The sequence below is a fragment of the Antrostomus carolinensis genome, unplaced genomic scaffold (genome assembly GCF_000700745.2).
Source record: "Antrostomus carolinensis isolate BGI_N321 unplaced genomic scaffold, ASM70074v2 scaffold49613, whole genome shotgun sequence".
In the NCBI taxonomy this organism is placed as follows: domain Eukaryota; kingdom Metazoa; phylum Chordata; class Aves; order Caprimulgiformes; family Caprimulgidae; genus Antrostomus; species Antrostomus carolinensis.
In genome coordinates, this window is record NW_010308251.1 from 1 (window position 1) to 12,758 (window position 12,758).

The 12,758-nt window shown below is 38.1% G+C and overlaps 1 protein-coding gene across 1 annotated transcript in view; it reads left to right on the top strand.

Moving 5' to 3' along the window:
* Positions 1-327: 327 nt before the first annotated feature.
* The window catches only part of LOC104523196 (neurabin-1), a 37,463-nt gene continuing 25,032 nt past the window's right edge, over positions 328-12,758 (top strand). Inside the window, exons 1-3 of the mRNA XM_010165697.2 lie at positions 328-1,932; positions 11,935-12,067; positions 12,511-12,631. Coding sequence (XP_010163999.1) covers positions 328-1,932; positions 11,935-12,067; positions 12,511-12,631 — 1,859 coding nt within the window. The remainder of the gene's footprint in view (positions 1,933-11,934; positions 12,068-12,510; positions 12,632-12,758) is intronic.

Sequence of the window (12,758 nt, forward strand, 5' to 3'; positions counted from 1 at the left end):
TTCCCAGCCCGAGTTTCGGATCCGTGTCACACGCGGGCGAGGCCCCGAGCTAACGAAAACTCTGTCTCTCCGCAGATGGCTTTCCGGCTGCCGCGGTCCGCACCGGGGATACGCGATGTGGCCACCTACGCGCTGTGATTTCTTCCTCTCCGTGTCTGCTCCCCTGCGCACCATTTCAGTGCGACTGGGGAGGCTGGCCGAGTGAAAGGCTGCTTTTTGGATCTTCTCTGGAATCTGTTCTGCTTGGTGTTGGAGGGTGCAAGCTTTGTGCCTGGGAGTCATCCTACCCATTCTTCTTCAGGAGTCAAGGAAGCTTTCTCTCTGACAATGATGAAAACAGACGGCAAAGGGGAAAGGAATTTAAGAAGTGCTTCTCCACACCGAAATGCCTATAAATCTGATTTCCATGCTATCAAATGCTCTTTTGATGGCGTAAACAATCCTGAAAACACTTCCAACAAAACAAGCTTGCATCAGAAGCTGAGCACCTCCTCCAATGGAGCGGGAAATGACCCACACAGTCGAGGCAGAGCTGCCACTTACGGCAACAGAGTACACAAGATCAAAAATATGTTTCTGCAAATGGGAGGCTCATCTTCCACACCCTCTTATGAAAGCAGTCCACCCGCTGAGACCAAACTCATCAGCCGGGCCACAGCAGCAGAGTACGGACCTTCTCCAGGTAGCCCATCTTTCCTCATTGTCCAAAAAAATAATCTTCTTAATACAAGTACCAGCCCCTGTGGCAGTCCTGTGGATTCATTGTCTGTGCACTCTGCTGCTGACAAGGTCATCCGTAGCAATGATGAGGCAGACTTGGACAAAGTTGCCCTGGCAGAGAAATTTTCAGAGACCAGAAAGCTATTTGAGAGAAATATAAAACAGCGGAGCTCAGTGGACAGGTACTCTCCTGGCAAAGGTGAAAGAAGTGAGGATAAGAGGAGACGCAGTTCATCTTCTGATTGCAGCAATGTGGTGGACCACTTCAGTTTTAATACAGAAGCAAGTCTTCCAATTGCGCTGGAGAAAGCTGAAAATCAGGGTAATGAGGAGTTGAAGCAGCAGCATCCTAATAGTGGTTCCAAATCCTCCTTCCTGAATGCAGGTCCCATTTCTAGGAGGCTGGAAAGCTTTCTGGGTGACAGTGATACTGAGGAATCCAAAGAAGTTTCCAAAAATGATATTCCTCTGAATCAGGACCCTTTAAGAGGCGACAACACTTCTGCTGTTGCTGAAGGATGTCCAGAGAAGGCTGTGTCCACCAAAGTGCCTGTGATCCTCGGAGATGAGCTGAGCGAGGCACTTGGAAACAACAAAAGAGAGCAACTGGTACTTGAGAAAAGCTTGTGGGATACGGGCAGTATGCCTGGTCAGGAGGCTCAGCGGAGATCAGATGGTGTTCTCTACCGGGTTTCTCCCACGGAGGGGACTTGCGCAGAGCTGGTTGCACAAGATGAAACCTCAGGGCATGAAAAAGAAGGTTTGGAGAAAGATCACATTATTCAAGAGGATCAGCCACTCAGACATGAAGTACAGGGAGGGAAGGGAAGCGACTACTCCTTGAAGGTGGTAGAAGAGCTTATGGAAAGCAGCAAGACCGGTCAGGAAGAAGAAGGAGATGGGATGTCTTTTAAAGATGGTCCAGTTATGCGAGTTCAGGATGTTCTAGAGCAGGAAGGGGATACTGAAGAAGAGGAGCAAGTGGTGGAAAAGCAGAGTGAGAACTTCAGTGCTTTTGGAATAGAGAATGCAGCTTTTGATGATGACAGGGTTACAGAGCCAGAAAACCAAGGGCCTGAAGGCAGAGAAATTATGGAGGGAGAAGAGGAGGAGTATATGTATGACAGTGAATATGAGGAGTTTCCTGGACTTTCTGAAGAGGAAGATCCTGAGCCAGACCGAAAAGTGAAGTTCTCAACAGCTCCTATCAAGGTAAGTGCATTTGAATTTTTGTTATTTTCTTATTGTTTTGCAGTCAGAAAAACCAGGAAACACATTTTTGTGGTGCTTTTTTCAAAGCTCTAAAAATCCTTTAAAAAGTGTAAGTTCATGGCTTTTCTTCAAAACCGAACAAGAAAGAAGTTACAACTTTTTATAAAGATATTTATAAAATAGTCATAAATTATTTCAGAATCACAGCAGCTTCATAAGATAGCACAGTGAAACACATGAGATTTTACTTACAGGAACACTAAAAGTTTTAGGAACAGATACAAACACATGACCTTTAATACTTGCCTGCCTTTGTTTAAAATTGAGGCATTGCATTAGGAAGGATTTTTTCAGTTTTACTTTTTGTACAAAAGTTCACAAAAAACCAAAACAATAAAAAAATCCGTAGCAAACTTTCAGATTCAACTTCAGACTTGTTATCAGAACTTACTAAGAAAATATCAAATGACTGGTTCCTGTTATTTAAAATTTTAGAATTCCCTAATAATAAACATACATATTGTTTGGGGTTTTTTTATATTGGCTTGGTGAAGAAGCTGTGAAGAGTGTTAATATGAGCATTTTGGATTTTTGAAGTTGCAGAAGTAGAAGTTACAGGGCAGACTGAGTGATGAGGAGTAGTGTAAGTTAGAACACTAACAAATTAAAAAGATTTAGGTGTCTGATCTTCCCTCACCAAAAATACCCACAAAATAAGTCATTCCACAACTCAGACCATGTTTATCCATGGTCTCATTGCAGACTTAAGTTATTCTAGTCCCTCTTAAAGTTTGGGAGGAGAATTGGGAGATGTGGACCAGGATGGAATGGGAAACTGTCCAGGCTTTCTCAAACATACTTCTATTCTTCTACTATTACATGAATGAAAAATACCATCTTTAATAAACAGTTTCTACACTTTGTTCGTACAGAGTCAGGACTCACTTTTACTGATCAGAGAGATGTAAAAGTTCTGTTGACTCCTGTACTTCCTGCAGTGGAGAGCTGTAATTTCCCAGCTTGCTAAACACACGCTAGTGCTGTACCCCATAAAATGTTTTGGGTTTGGCAAAATACAGGTTTTGTTGCATGTGGGTTTTTATAGTCTCTCCACAGACAGGCTGACTTTATATGGCTTTCTTGTAGTTGATGCTGCTTTAGTGGTGACCTGGAGCACTGAAGGGGACAGTGCCACTATTGGAAACTGCATAATGGGTCCAGTGAGGGTTGTGAGGGAGCCGGAGGGCCATCAGTCCATTTCCCACCACTTTTGTGCGTTGAGTGTCTGAGGAGAGTGCTGTTAGAGTCTACTGTAAATGTGTGTTCGGTGAGTGACTGCTGGTTTCCTGCTGGAGGCAGGGTTTAACTGATCATTGATTAAATCCTACTGAAGCAGTCACTGTAACATACTTTTCCTGCCTTCTCTGTTATGTCTATGCCAGACGTAGTTGAAAGCATTAGTAGAAATCTCTGTGCCAGCTGTGATGGAAGCTCTCATGTAGACAAAACTCACTTTTTAGTAAGTAGCACTGTTCAAATACAGCTGCTTCTCTGAAAGCCACAGGAACCAACTTGTACCAGATTATCAATTATACAGCCGAAAGGTGAATGGTTACTTGCAACTCTTAGCAGTTTTCCATTAAAAACAACATAGTTCTTGCCATAGTGCCCCACTTGGATTGGCAGAATAAATTGTACTTAATAGCAGTATGGTCAGTGAACTTTATTTTTAGGGCCCTAAAATGGAAGCTTGTGATACTTGCTTGCTCTTTTCAGCGAAACTTGACCACATCTTTCCTATAATGAGTATAGGGATCTCTTTCTGTATGTCGTTTTCCATAGCTGTTTCCCATCTGTTCCTCATACCTAAGCAATGATTTCTTTCCTTTTGTCTGCCTTTTTGTTTCATGTTTCTATGATACTTAGTGGGAATGAGTCCTGGTATATGGTTTTGGGCTTTTGTGCTCTGTAAAGAATTACTACTTTTTTTGCACTTTCCCAAAATCTTTTTTAGTAGTGTACCTTTAATATTTCGTTAACTCTTTAGAAAATCCCACTTTTACCTCAGAGAAGGAAATCTTTCTTGTTTGATGTTGTGCATGGATTTTAGTGCATCTTAAATTGGAAAAGAAAAAAAATCCTGAGTGGTAGCAAAAGATTATTCCTGGTCCCTACCACAGCTTAGAACAGTGCCATAGTAAGAAATATATCCTAGTAGCTTCTTTTTTCAGCTTTATTTAGACTAACAAGCTTGAATGAAATGGAGTGCCATTTCAGACATCTGTAGCTGCTAGAGGAGGTGGTCTGTGTTTTTCCTCCTTTTAAGACACTCCTGAGAGAGGCCAGGCTAGCCTTGGTGTTCTAGCTGTTTTCCTTCTGCATCTTTCTAGTGATTATGTGGAAACCATCTCTGTCTTTTGCAGTTGCTGTTTAGCAGGTGTCTGATAGAGCTGGAGAATTCAAAACATTCAGAGGTGTTTGGGCAAGAAAAAGCAGGTTTTCAGGCCATCGAGGTTCTGTAGTGACGGAGACCTGACCGTTGATTAACCCAAAAGGGAAGTTGGATGTGGGTGTAGGTAATGGATATAGCTTACACACAGGCACCCTACAAACAGTATTTATGCTGCAGTGGCAAAGAGAACTTGATTAATATATCTGTTTCGAAGTTTCTAGTCAGTTGTAAAATTGGCAAGGCTTTTGAGTAAAAGGAGGCTGTGGAGTTCCCAGGAGATGTATAAGTTAGCTAACACTGTTAGCTCTGCATCTGACCCATGATAGAGATCCATAATTGTTGACATCTGTAGCAGGGCTTAAGAACATAATTTGATCTGATAATTTCAGGAAAGATGGAACGTAATTATTGCAAATACTCCATGATTTTGTGTTGCCCTGTGCTCGTTAAAATAAGCATAGATTAGACTTTTAAAAAATAAATGTTTAAATTCTGTAGAAGCTGCTGATAAATGACGTGTGGTAAGATTTCTTACTTGCTGTGGGTGACCTGACTCTTTAAGTCCTGCTGCTGTTTGATCTCTGCAGACCTTAAGGAATATTATGTCCCAGTGGCTTGCTTTTCCTACAGTAGTGAAGAGAGTGATACTGTACAGTTAACAGAACTTCACAGTCTGGGTTTGTGTTATGGTACATGAGCTATTTTTACTCTCTTGTTGCCACATATGAAGCCAGTAAGGAATGTAAAGCACACTCAGCTGTCCAAGGTATTTGCAAGGGAACGGAATTTGTCTGTCTTGAAGTTTTCTGAAGAAACTGTGTAAACAATCAGCATTACAGACAGTGCAAGTAATGTCAGGTTACTGTGCTGTCATCCCTTTGTCTTTCACTTTGTTTTTGTAATGTAGAGATTAAACTCACTTTCAATTATGTGATTACCTTGAAAGGTTTTAATTAACATAAATGTAATGACTGAGAGCTGTTTGACATTTGTAATTTTGAAACTTTCCATTGGGAAAACAAATGCCTGTTTCCAAATTGACCTCTTTAGATCATTTTACCTCTGTGTCAAACTTTGTCCTCGAAACCTTTAATAACACTATGACTAACTTCTGCAATGATTTATGATCCTTAGAAATTCTATAGCTCAGGTAAACTGAAAAGATAATACAACTGCTATTTGCTTCCGTAAGTCTGTTTAATTAGCAGTGTTATCCAGTTTATGTTGCATGGGAGTGTCTGTTCCCAGCTTTTTGTGAATAATACTTTCTTTTAAGATTGTTAAGTCAGGAACACAGTTAAAAAAAAAAAAAACAAAACCTTCATAAAGGCTTTACTTTTCTATTTGTCCCAGTTGAGCAGAAGTTTAAACTTTTTAAATAAGGAAAATGAAAGCAGTTTCATAGCTTTTGTGTTGTCCTAAGCAGCCAAGTATCTGAGAGAATACGGAAATCCTTCATAGTATTGCCATTTGTCTTGCACATCAGAATAGAGCTGGTTTATGTATAGCTGAGACGCAAACAGTAATCTTGTTCAGGTTGGCATACTCTTCAATCTTTTTAGTACAGAGTTGCTTACTGTGGAAGTTCATGAAGCAGTAAATGAAGATATACTTGAATTAGATTTCCTATATAACACAATGTCTGTAAATGCTTACCACTTCTAGGAGAGGCACAATTTTTCTAGGTCAATGAGTAGTCTCCTGAACACTGTTTTAACAAAATGTTGCAGAGTAGTGCTTCAGCTTTGTGCATCCACTGATTTTTGGACTGTTAACTTCTATACTTACAATGTCATACACAGGAAGGTGTACAAAAGACACCAAATGATTAAAGTTAGCCAAACCTTGGAGTTTCTTTGGTAGTTAGAGACTTGATGACTGCATAAATGGTCGATTTTTTTTGTCAGCCATTGGTCAAGCACTTCAGTAAAATACTGTGACATTAAGAAATTGTATGTGATAAGGATGTAGGTTGATCTAGGAAAATAGAAATTTGATTTGAGAGTAGGTGTAAACAGAATTCACTTATATGTGGGAAATCATCTGCTTTTTTTCTTGATACAAATAATGTAGGTGTATTTCCATCATGCTTTGTTTGGGATCTTTTGCAGTAACAATTTTTTTGTTGTAACTCATAGACTTTAGTTGTTCCAAAGCTTTGTTTATCACTGGCATCAACATTACAATGTTTGTCACTTAGCATCATAACAACTTTTCTTCATATTTTTGTCTCAAAGTCTCCATGGTACTTTTCAGTGACTTTTCACAAAAATTAACCCTCTTATATTCTACCTGCATCTGAGAATGTGACATTTCCTCCTGGTTAACTTAACAGGATGAGATGTTAAAAACAGGGATGTTAACTTAGTCAGAAGGCAGTGCCACCTCAGCTGAGATGGTGGTGGAGTTACAGCCAGGTCACAGCAGAGCTCCGCTTCCATGGAGGGAGAGCATGCGTTGTCTGCTCTGAATGTTTGAAATTAAATAAAATCAGTGCAGTGAACCTGAATGAGATGCTTTTCTCTGTCTTCAGTGTTTCTTTCACTGGGATTTAAAAATGAAATACCTGAGAGTGAAAATCTTTGGGAGGAGGTAGCAGATACCATGTTGTCTTTTTTGCTCTTGAGCTAGCTCCAGTGCCTTCGCTACTGCAGTGAAATACAGAACTAGAGAAGAAATTTTACTGGTTTTATTGAGAATTAAGTAGAGAATAGTGAGACTGGTACAAACTGGTTTATTTATGATTAAAGTATCTGTATGAAATGTTCTGTACTGCAGATCTGAAGCAAGGTTGCACTTATGCCTTTACGTAAACTGACTTAGTTGATTAAGTACACAGACCTACAGGATGAAGTACGTAAGTGTGTGCAGCCTGCCTCTCCACCTGTTTGGTAACAGAAAATGCTACGTTAAGTGTAATGGCTTATAGTATTAACCTGTTTAGCAGTTACCAAACATTCTGAATACTTTTTGAAGAAATGTAAAAATATAATTGTTTTTTTAAAAAGTAAGCAAGGTGTATCTGTTTGCTGATTAAAGGATTTGATAGCGTGAATTTACTTAAATCAGGTATAGTCACTTTTCATTTAAAATATTACAAGTAGCGGTAATAAAATATTAACCGTGTTTCAGAAACAGAGGGAAGAGTGGGTAGTGGTAACAAGATGTCTACTTTAACTGAAGAGGGAGATTGTAAGAGTAAAGTGTACACTATACTTCAGTCCTACTTCAGTGCTGCTGTTTCAAACAATTAGTCGTATTTGCCTGGGCACTTCACGTTTTGCTAGGCACTGCAAAGGTGATCAATTGGAAAAGCTGAAACTGTTCATGATTAGATAATTTTCCCTGAGCCATACCTTGTGTTTTGGATGTTTGGCTTTATTGAATGTCAGTAAACTCGCGTGCTCAAAGTAAGAGTTGTGTTTCAGAAGAAAGGTGAACCAACTGGTGTAGCCATTGCCAGGTGTGGTGCCTGGCAGGGGTGTCAGTGACACTTGGGTGCCTCTCTCAGCTGTTAAGTGTTACTTTAACTGCCTGTGCAGGTGTTGTGGGGCTTTCCAGCAAATACTTCAGTGTTATATGAGAAATCTGAAGTGATGTTGTTATTGCTTCTGTTCCAATTAGTTGGAAGCCCTTCTGGGCAGTTACTGATTTCTTAATCTTACTGTTTATTTGCTTTTGTAATGTTCTGCTTTTGATCAGGCCCAAACAAATCTACTAGAAATTAATATGGGAGTGGAGGTCTTTGGACTGTGTTTTATGACTCCACAGCAGTTTCGTGCAAACACATGGTAAATTAGTGTTCACCCTTTAACACTGTGCTAGAACTAACATAGTTCTTAAGTAGAGCTTTTTATGTGCTGCTAAGAGTTTAAATTAAGTGAAGTCATTGTTGGTTTCCTGTGATAATGCTTTTTTCCGTGATAGCACTTAGATGATATAATGGAGATTTTTGATTCTGTATGGTAACAGGAACTGAACAGTAGGATCTTCTAGACAGTAGGCTGTGTTGGTTTTCTTGGAGTACTGATCTCAATTATGTTGATACTAGCATCTTCATAGAAGGAGGCAAAAGGAGCTTTCCTCCATTTGCCATTTGAAGTGATTCATTCTCCTGATATGAAGAATGCAGTTTGTTCTGTCTCCAAATAAATATATTTACTGTCCAAGGACTAAGTATATATTTGAAAATTTCTTGTTAGGTATGTTATCAATTTAATTAAAATAATCCTTAAAAATTAATCCCTCTGTAAGAACTTTTTTTGATCTGAATTATTTTTATTCATTCTGAAGAAGAGACATCTTGAGTGTAAAAAGAAATTATTTTTTCAGATAATGGGGTTTTTCATCATTTATTAGCTTGACAGGATCCAGAAGTTATTAATGTTAGTTTAACCTTCTGGATATATAACACGCTACGGTAAAAGTCTTGTAAAATTCACGTGACTTCTACAGTAAAATTCATCTGGTTTCTCCTACATTGAGACAATAACTTGTGTTTGCTAAAGCATATCTTTTAAAAATATCACTTGCACAGTAATAATTTTACGATCTCTGGCTAGCAGTGGCTTCTAAATAGTAAGATTAGAATTTCTTTTGTCCCTAACGCGTTTGATTCAGTGACTAAACCCTGCCAGACACAGTACAGGGATGAACTGTGTTTAGCTTTCTCATCAATCTTGTAAACTGTGTAACTTGTAACTTATATTACGTATTATCCACATTTTAACAGTGTTTAATGTTGCTTTTGCTGCTTGGCAAGAACAGCTTGCTGAGCAGTTCTCTATTTTCTGTATTAGTATGAACAGCTTTATTGTTTCCGTCTCGTAAAAGATTAATACCACGTTATGATTCAGCATGTACACAATAAAAATTTCTGTCTTTTGCCCTTGACTCTTTGGCCATAGTTTTCTTAGTGTGCTCTTGCTTTTCTTTTTGTTACTGCAGTGTTTGGCTTCTGGTTGTAGATCAGTTTTGCTTTTCCTCTATTCTTTGAAATACATGTATTTCCTCAAAATTATTTCTCTGACATCAAGGAGGGGCTTCTTACTATTTTGAACTAGTCTATCTCGTCTTAATTGTGAGGTTTTGGTTTTTAAAATATCGCCTAAGTGTTCTTACACACTTGCTATCTGTAACTTTAAAAGTATGAGTTCTTTCTCTTAGTGGATTAGTCAGAATTGATTTCAGATAGGTTTTTCTTAAAAACCTAGTGTGCATCAATATTAGTAGTCTTCATTTGCATAGATATTTTTGTGCTATTATTTTATGAATGACAATTATAAACATCACTGGAATCTAAGCCAACACTAATTTTAAATGTTATGATCCACTCGCAGTAGATGATTAATTCCTATGGTCAATTTTGTGTCAAAATGGGCAAATACCATAAGACTCTAAAGTACAATGCTGTTACTTTCAAGTTGGAAAAATATTGAGTAATTTTTAGAAATTCCAGAGGTATTTTAGTGCTGGCAGCCTAAGGCTTGAAGCGTATGTAATACTGTTATGATGGTGCAACTTTGCTTCCCCCAAATTTCCAGCGCTTTATAAGTGGTTGTATAAGGAACTGGTCATCCCCTTGCTAGTATAAATCTTCAGTAGATAGTGACTGCTTGCCTCATCCTCTGCTTTGTGAGTTAGACAACTGAGTTATAAAGAATCAAGAAAATACAGTTGTCAGTGTCTCCAAAATGAACTGTTGGCAGTTTGCTCATTCAGCCGTTTGGTAGTTAGTGATCTTTAACATTTTAGCTGTATTATTAATACTCGATCATATGTACACTTGTAAAAAAGCAAACTTGATTTTCTTTCATGCCCCAGTATTTAATTTGTTCTCAAGAACTCAAGTATTCTCGTTAACAAGTTATCACTTGTCCACTCATGAACTTCCTTTTTATTATTAGTTTAAAATTCATCTATTATAACTTGACTATATTTTTAGAGAGATCGGGTTTTCTTTTGGGATGGAAAGGAACCAAACTAGACTGGTCATGTTCCAAAAGGAGAATGGTGCTTCATGAAATGCTTCTGCTTCATATCCTGTTTACTGATTTAGGGGGGGTGGAGGGGGAAGATTAAATTAAATAACTTGGTCACCTTTTTTTCTGGTAGTGATAGACTAAGGATACTTAAGATCATTTGGATGGTTTTCTTTGTATATTTTGCAGATTTTTCTGTAAAGTTTATGGAAGACATATGCTGTAAGTGCAACCCTTGTGATCTTTCTGGTGTCTGCATATTAGTCCAAAGGAGTTTATTGACCTTTATGCAAGACTTAGGAAGAACAGCTTTTCAGGAAGGTTATTTTATTGGGGGAAACATAAGGTTTCTGAGAGCGAGTTTCTTCCTTCCCTTTCAGCCAGGTGGATCTAGTCTTGCTTACTTACTGGACTCCTGTATGGCCATGCCATATTTCTGGAGTAGCTATTTTGCGGGATTTGGCAAAGAATTTGTGAAACTGTCCTCCAGCTGTGGTCTGGAGGTGAAGCATTAAGCTCCCTGTGGGAAATACTGAGTTATATTAGTTGCTTTTTGGTAATCTGTTTCAATAACTGTTTTCCTGTGTGTGAGGCTACTGCTGTGCAGAGCTAACACCATATACTAGCAGATGTAAATTCACTGGGAAAATGTTAATTACAGCTAATTACAGTTAATTCTGTCCTATTTACATGATTACAGTTAACCTGTCTAGGTAGTCTTAGTGGGAAAATGCAAAAGCTGCAAAAACTTAGTAGGACATGTAAATTATTACCTTTGTGTCAGCACTATATGTTCTTGATTAGGGAGATGGCTGCTGCAGCTGCAGTCCATAACTGTCTTCTGTATTACAGTGATGTTGAATAAAACAGTGCCTGCAAAAACTTAAGCAAATAAACTTTGATTTCACTTAAATGGGGGTGGTGTGTTATTTTTTTTCTTTTGATTTTTTTTTTCTAACTTATGAATTTAAATACAATTAATGAACATGCTGTTGAGTAAAATTAACCCTGTTACATGGAGCTCATTCTTCCTTTCTTGATTTGTCTTAATTCGTATTGTTTGTTTATCTTTTATTTTTAACAATTCAGAAATTCAGCTGAAGTGATTTCTAAAAATAGTAGTGTATGTAAGAAGGCATTTCCTTTTCCTGGGAAACTGCGTGATTCCCATGCAAAATCAGAAAACTACATCTGTTTGAAGCACTGCAATTGGCAGATGGTATGGGGGGAGGGAAGAGAAGAGGAAGAAGGATTTGGGGGAATGTAGTCCTAAAAGAAAAAAAGTCACACTATATGAAAGAGGAGATGACTGATGTGACTGATTTAACTATTTGGTGGATTTACAACGCAAAAAGTGTTTAAGAAATTGTTTTGAAATTACTAAAATGTTACTTCTGTGCAAGTTGGAAACTGTCTTATAGCAGCAGTATTTATTAAATTGATGGTTGTTTGGAAAATGGGATCTCTAAAAGTACCACTTTAGTTTCCTTACTGGTTTTTCTTTCAATTATATCATGGTTGGAAGGAGGTGGGAAAGCACTAAAAAAAGTTTTCTGTTACCTTTCTTAGGTTTTCAGTACTTACTCAAATGAAGACTATGATAGACGTAATGAAGAAGTTGATCCTGTGGCAGCCTCAGCTGAGTATGAACTTGAGAAAAGGGTGGAAAAAATGGAAGTGTTTCCTGTGGAAATTGAAAAAGGTGCAAATCAGACCTTGAATATTTGCAAGATACTATGCACACCAAGGATAAAACAATTTTAAACTGTATTTTCCCTGAATTCAGGTCTTGCATTTTTGAAACTATGTTCAGGCTTTCATTTGTGGCTAGTGAATTTAGAGAGTGTTAAATGGACAGGCATCTACTAAGTGCAAATTGTCATACTTAATTGAAGTTACAAAAGCTACATTACCAAGTGACAGATCTGCACAAAAATACATACAAGTCATAACTTCAGAACAAAAATGCTTTAAGTAGTATCTAGATAGAAAATATGTTTGGGTTTGGTTGGTTGTTTGGTTGTTTTTTTTAAGTGGGTTTTCATATCCTTTATGTGGAAGGACCTGGAACACTTTGAAGGACCACACTGCTGCTGAGTGTTGTGTTGTGTCATGTGGCTAATGTTAGATTTTTGAATCCCTTAGGTGACAGTGGTCTGGGCATCAGTATTATTGGAATGGGAGTTGGTGCTGATCAGGGACTGGAAAAACTAGGTATTTTTGTAAAAACAATAACAGATGGTGGAGCTGCTCAGAGAGATGGACGGTAAGTTTTTCATTGAATTGATTATTCTTTTTAGAAATTTCTAACTGAGCCTAATCGTTTTCATTGGATCTGCTAAACACTGTGAATAAAAGTACAAAAGCTGAATGCAGCTGAATAAATATTACAT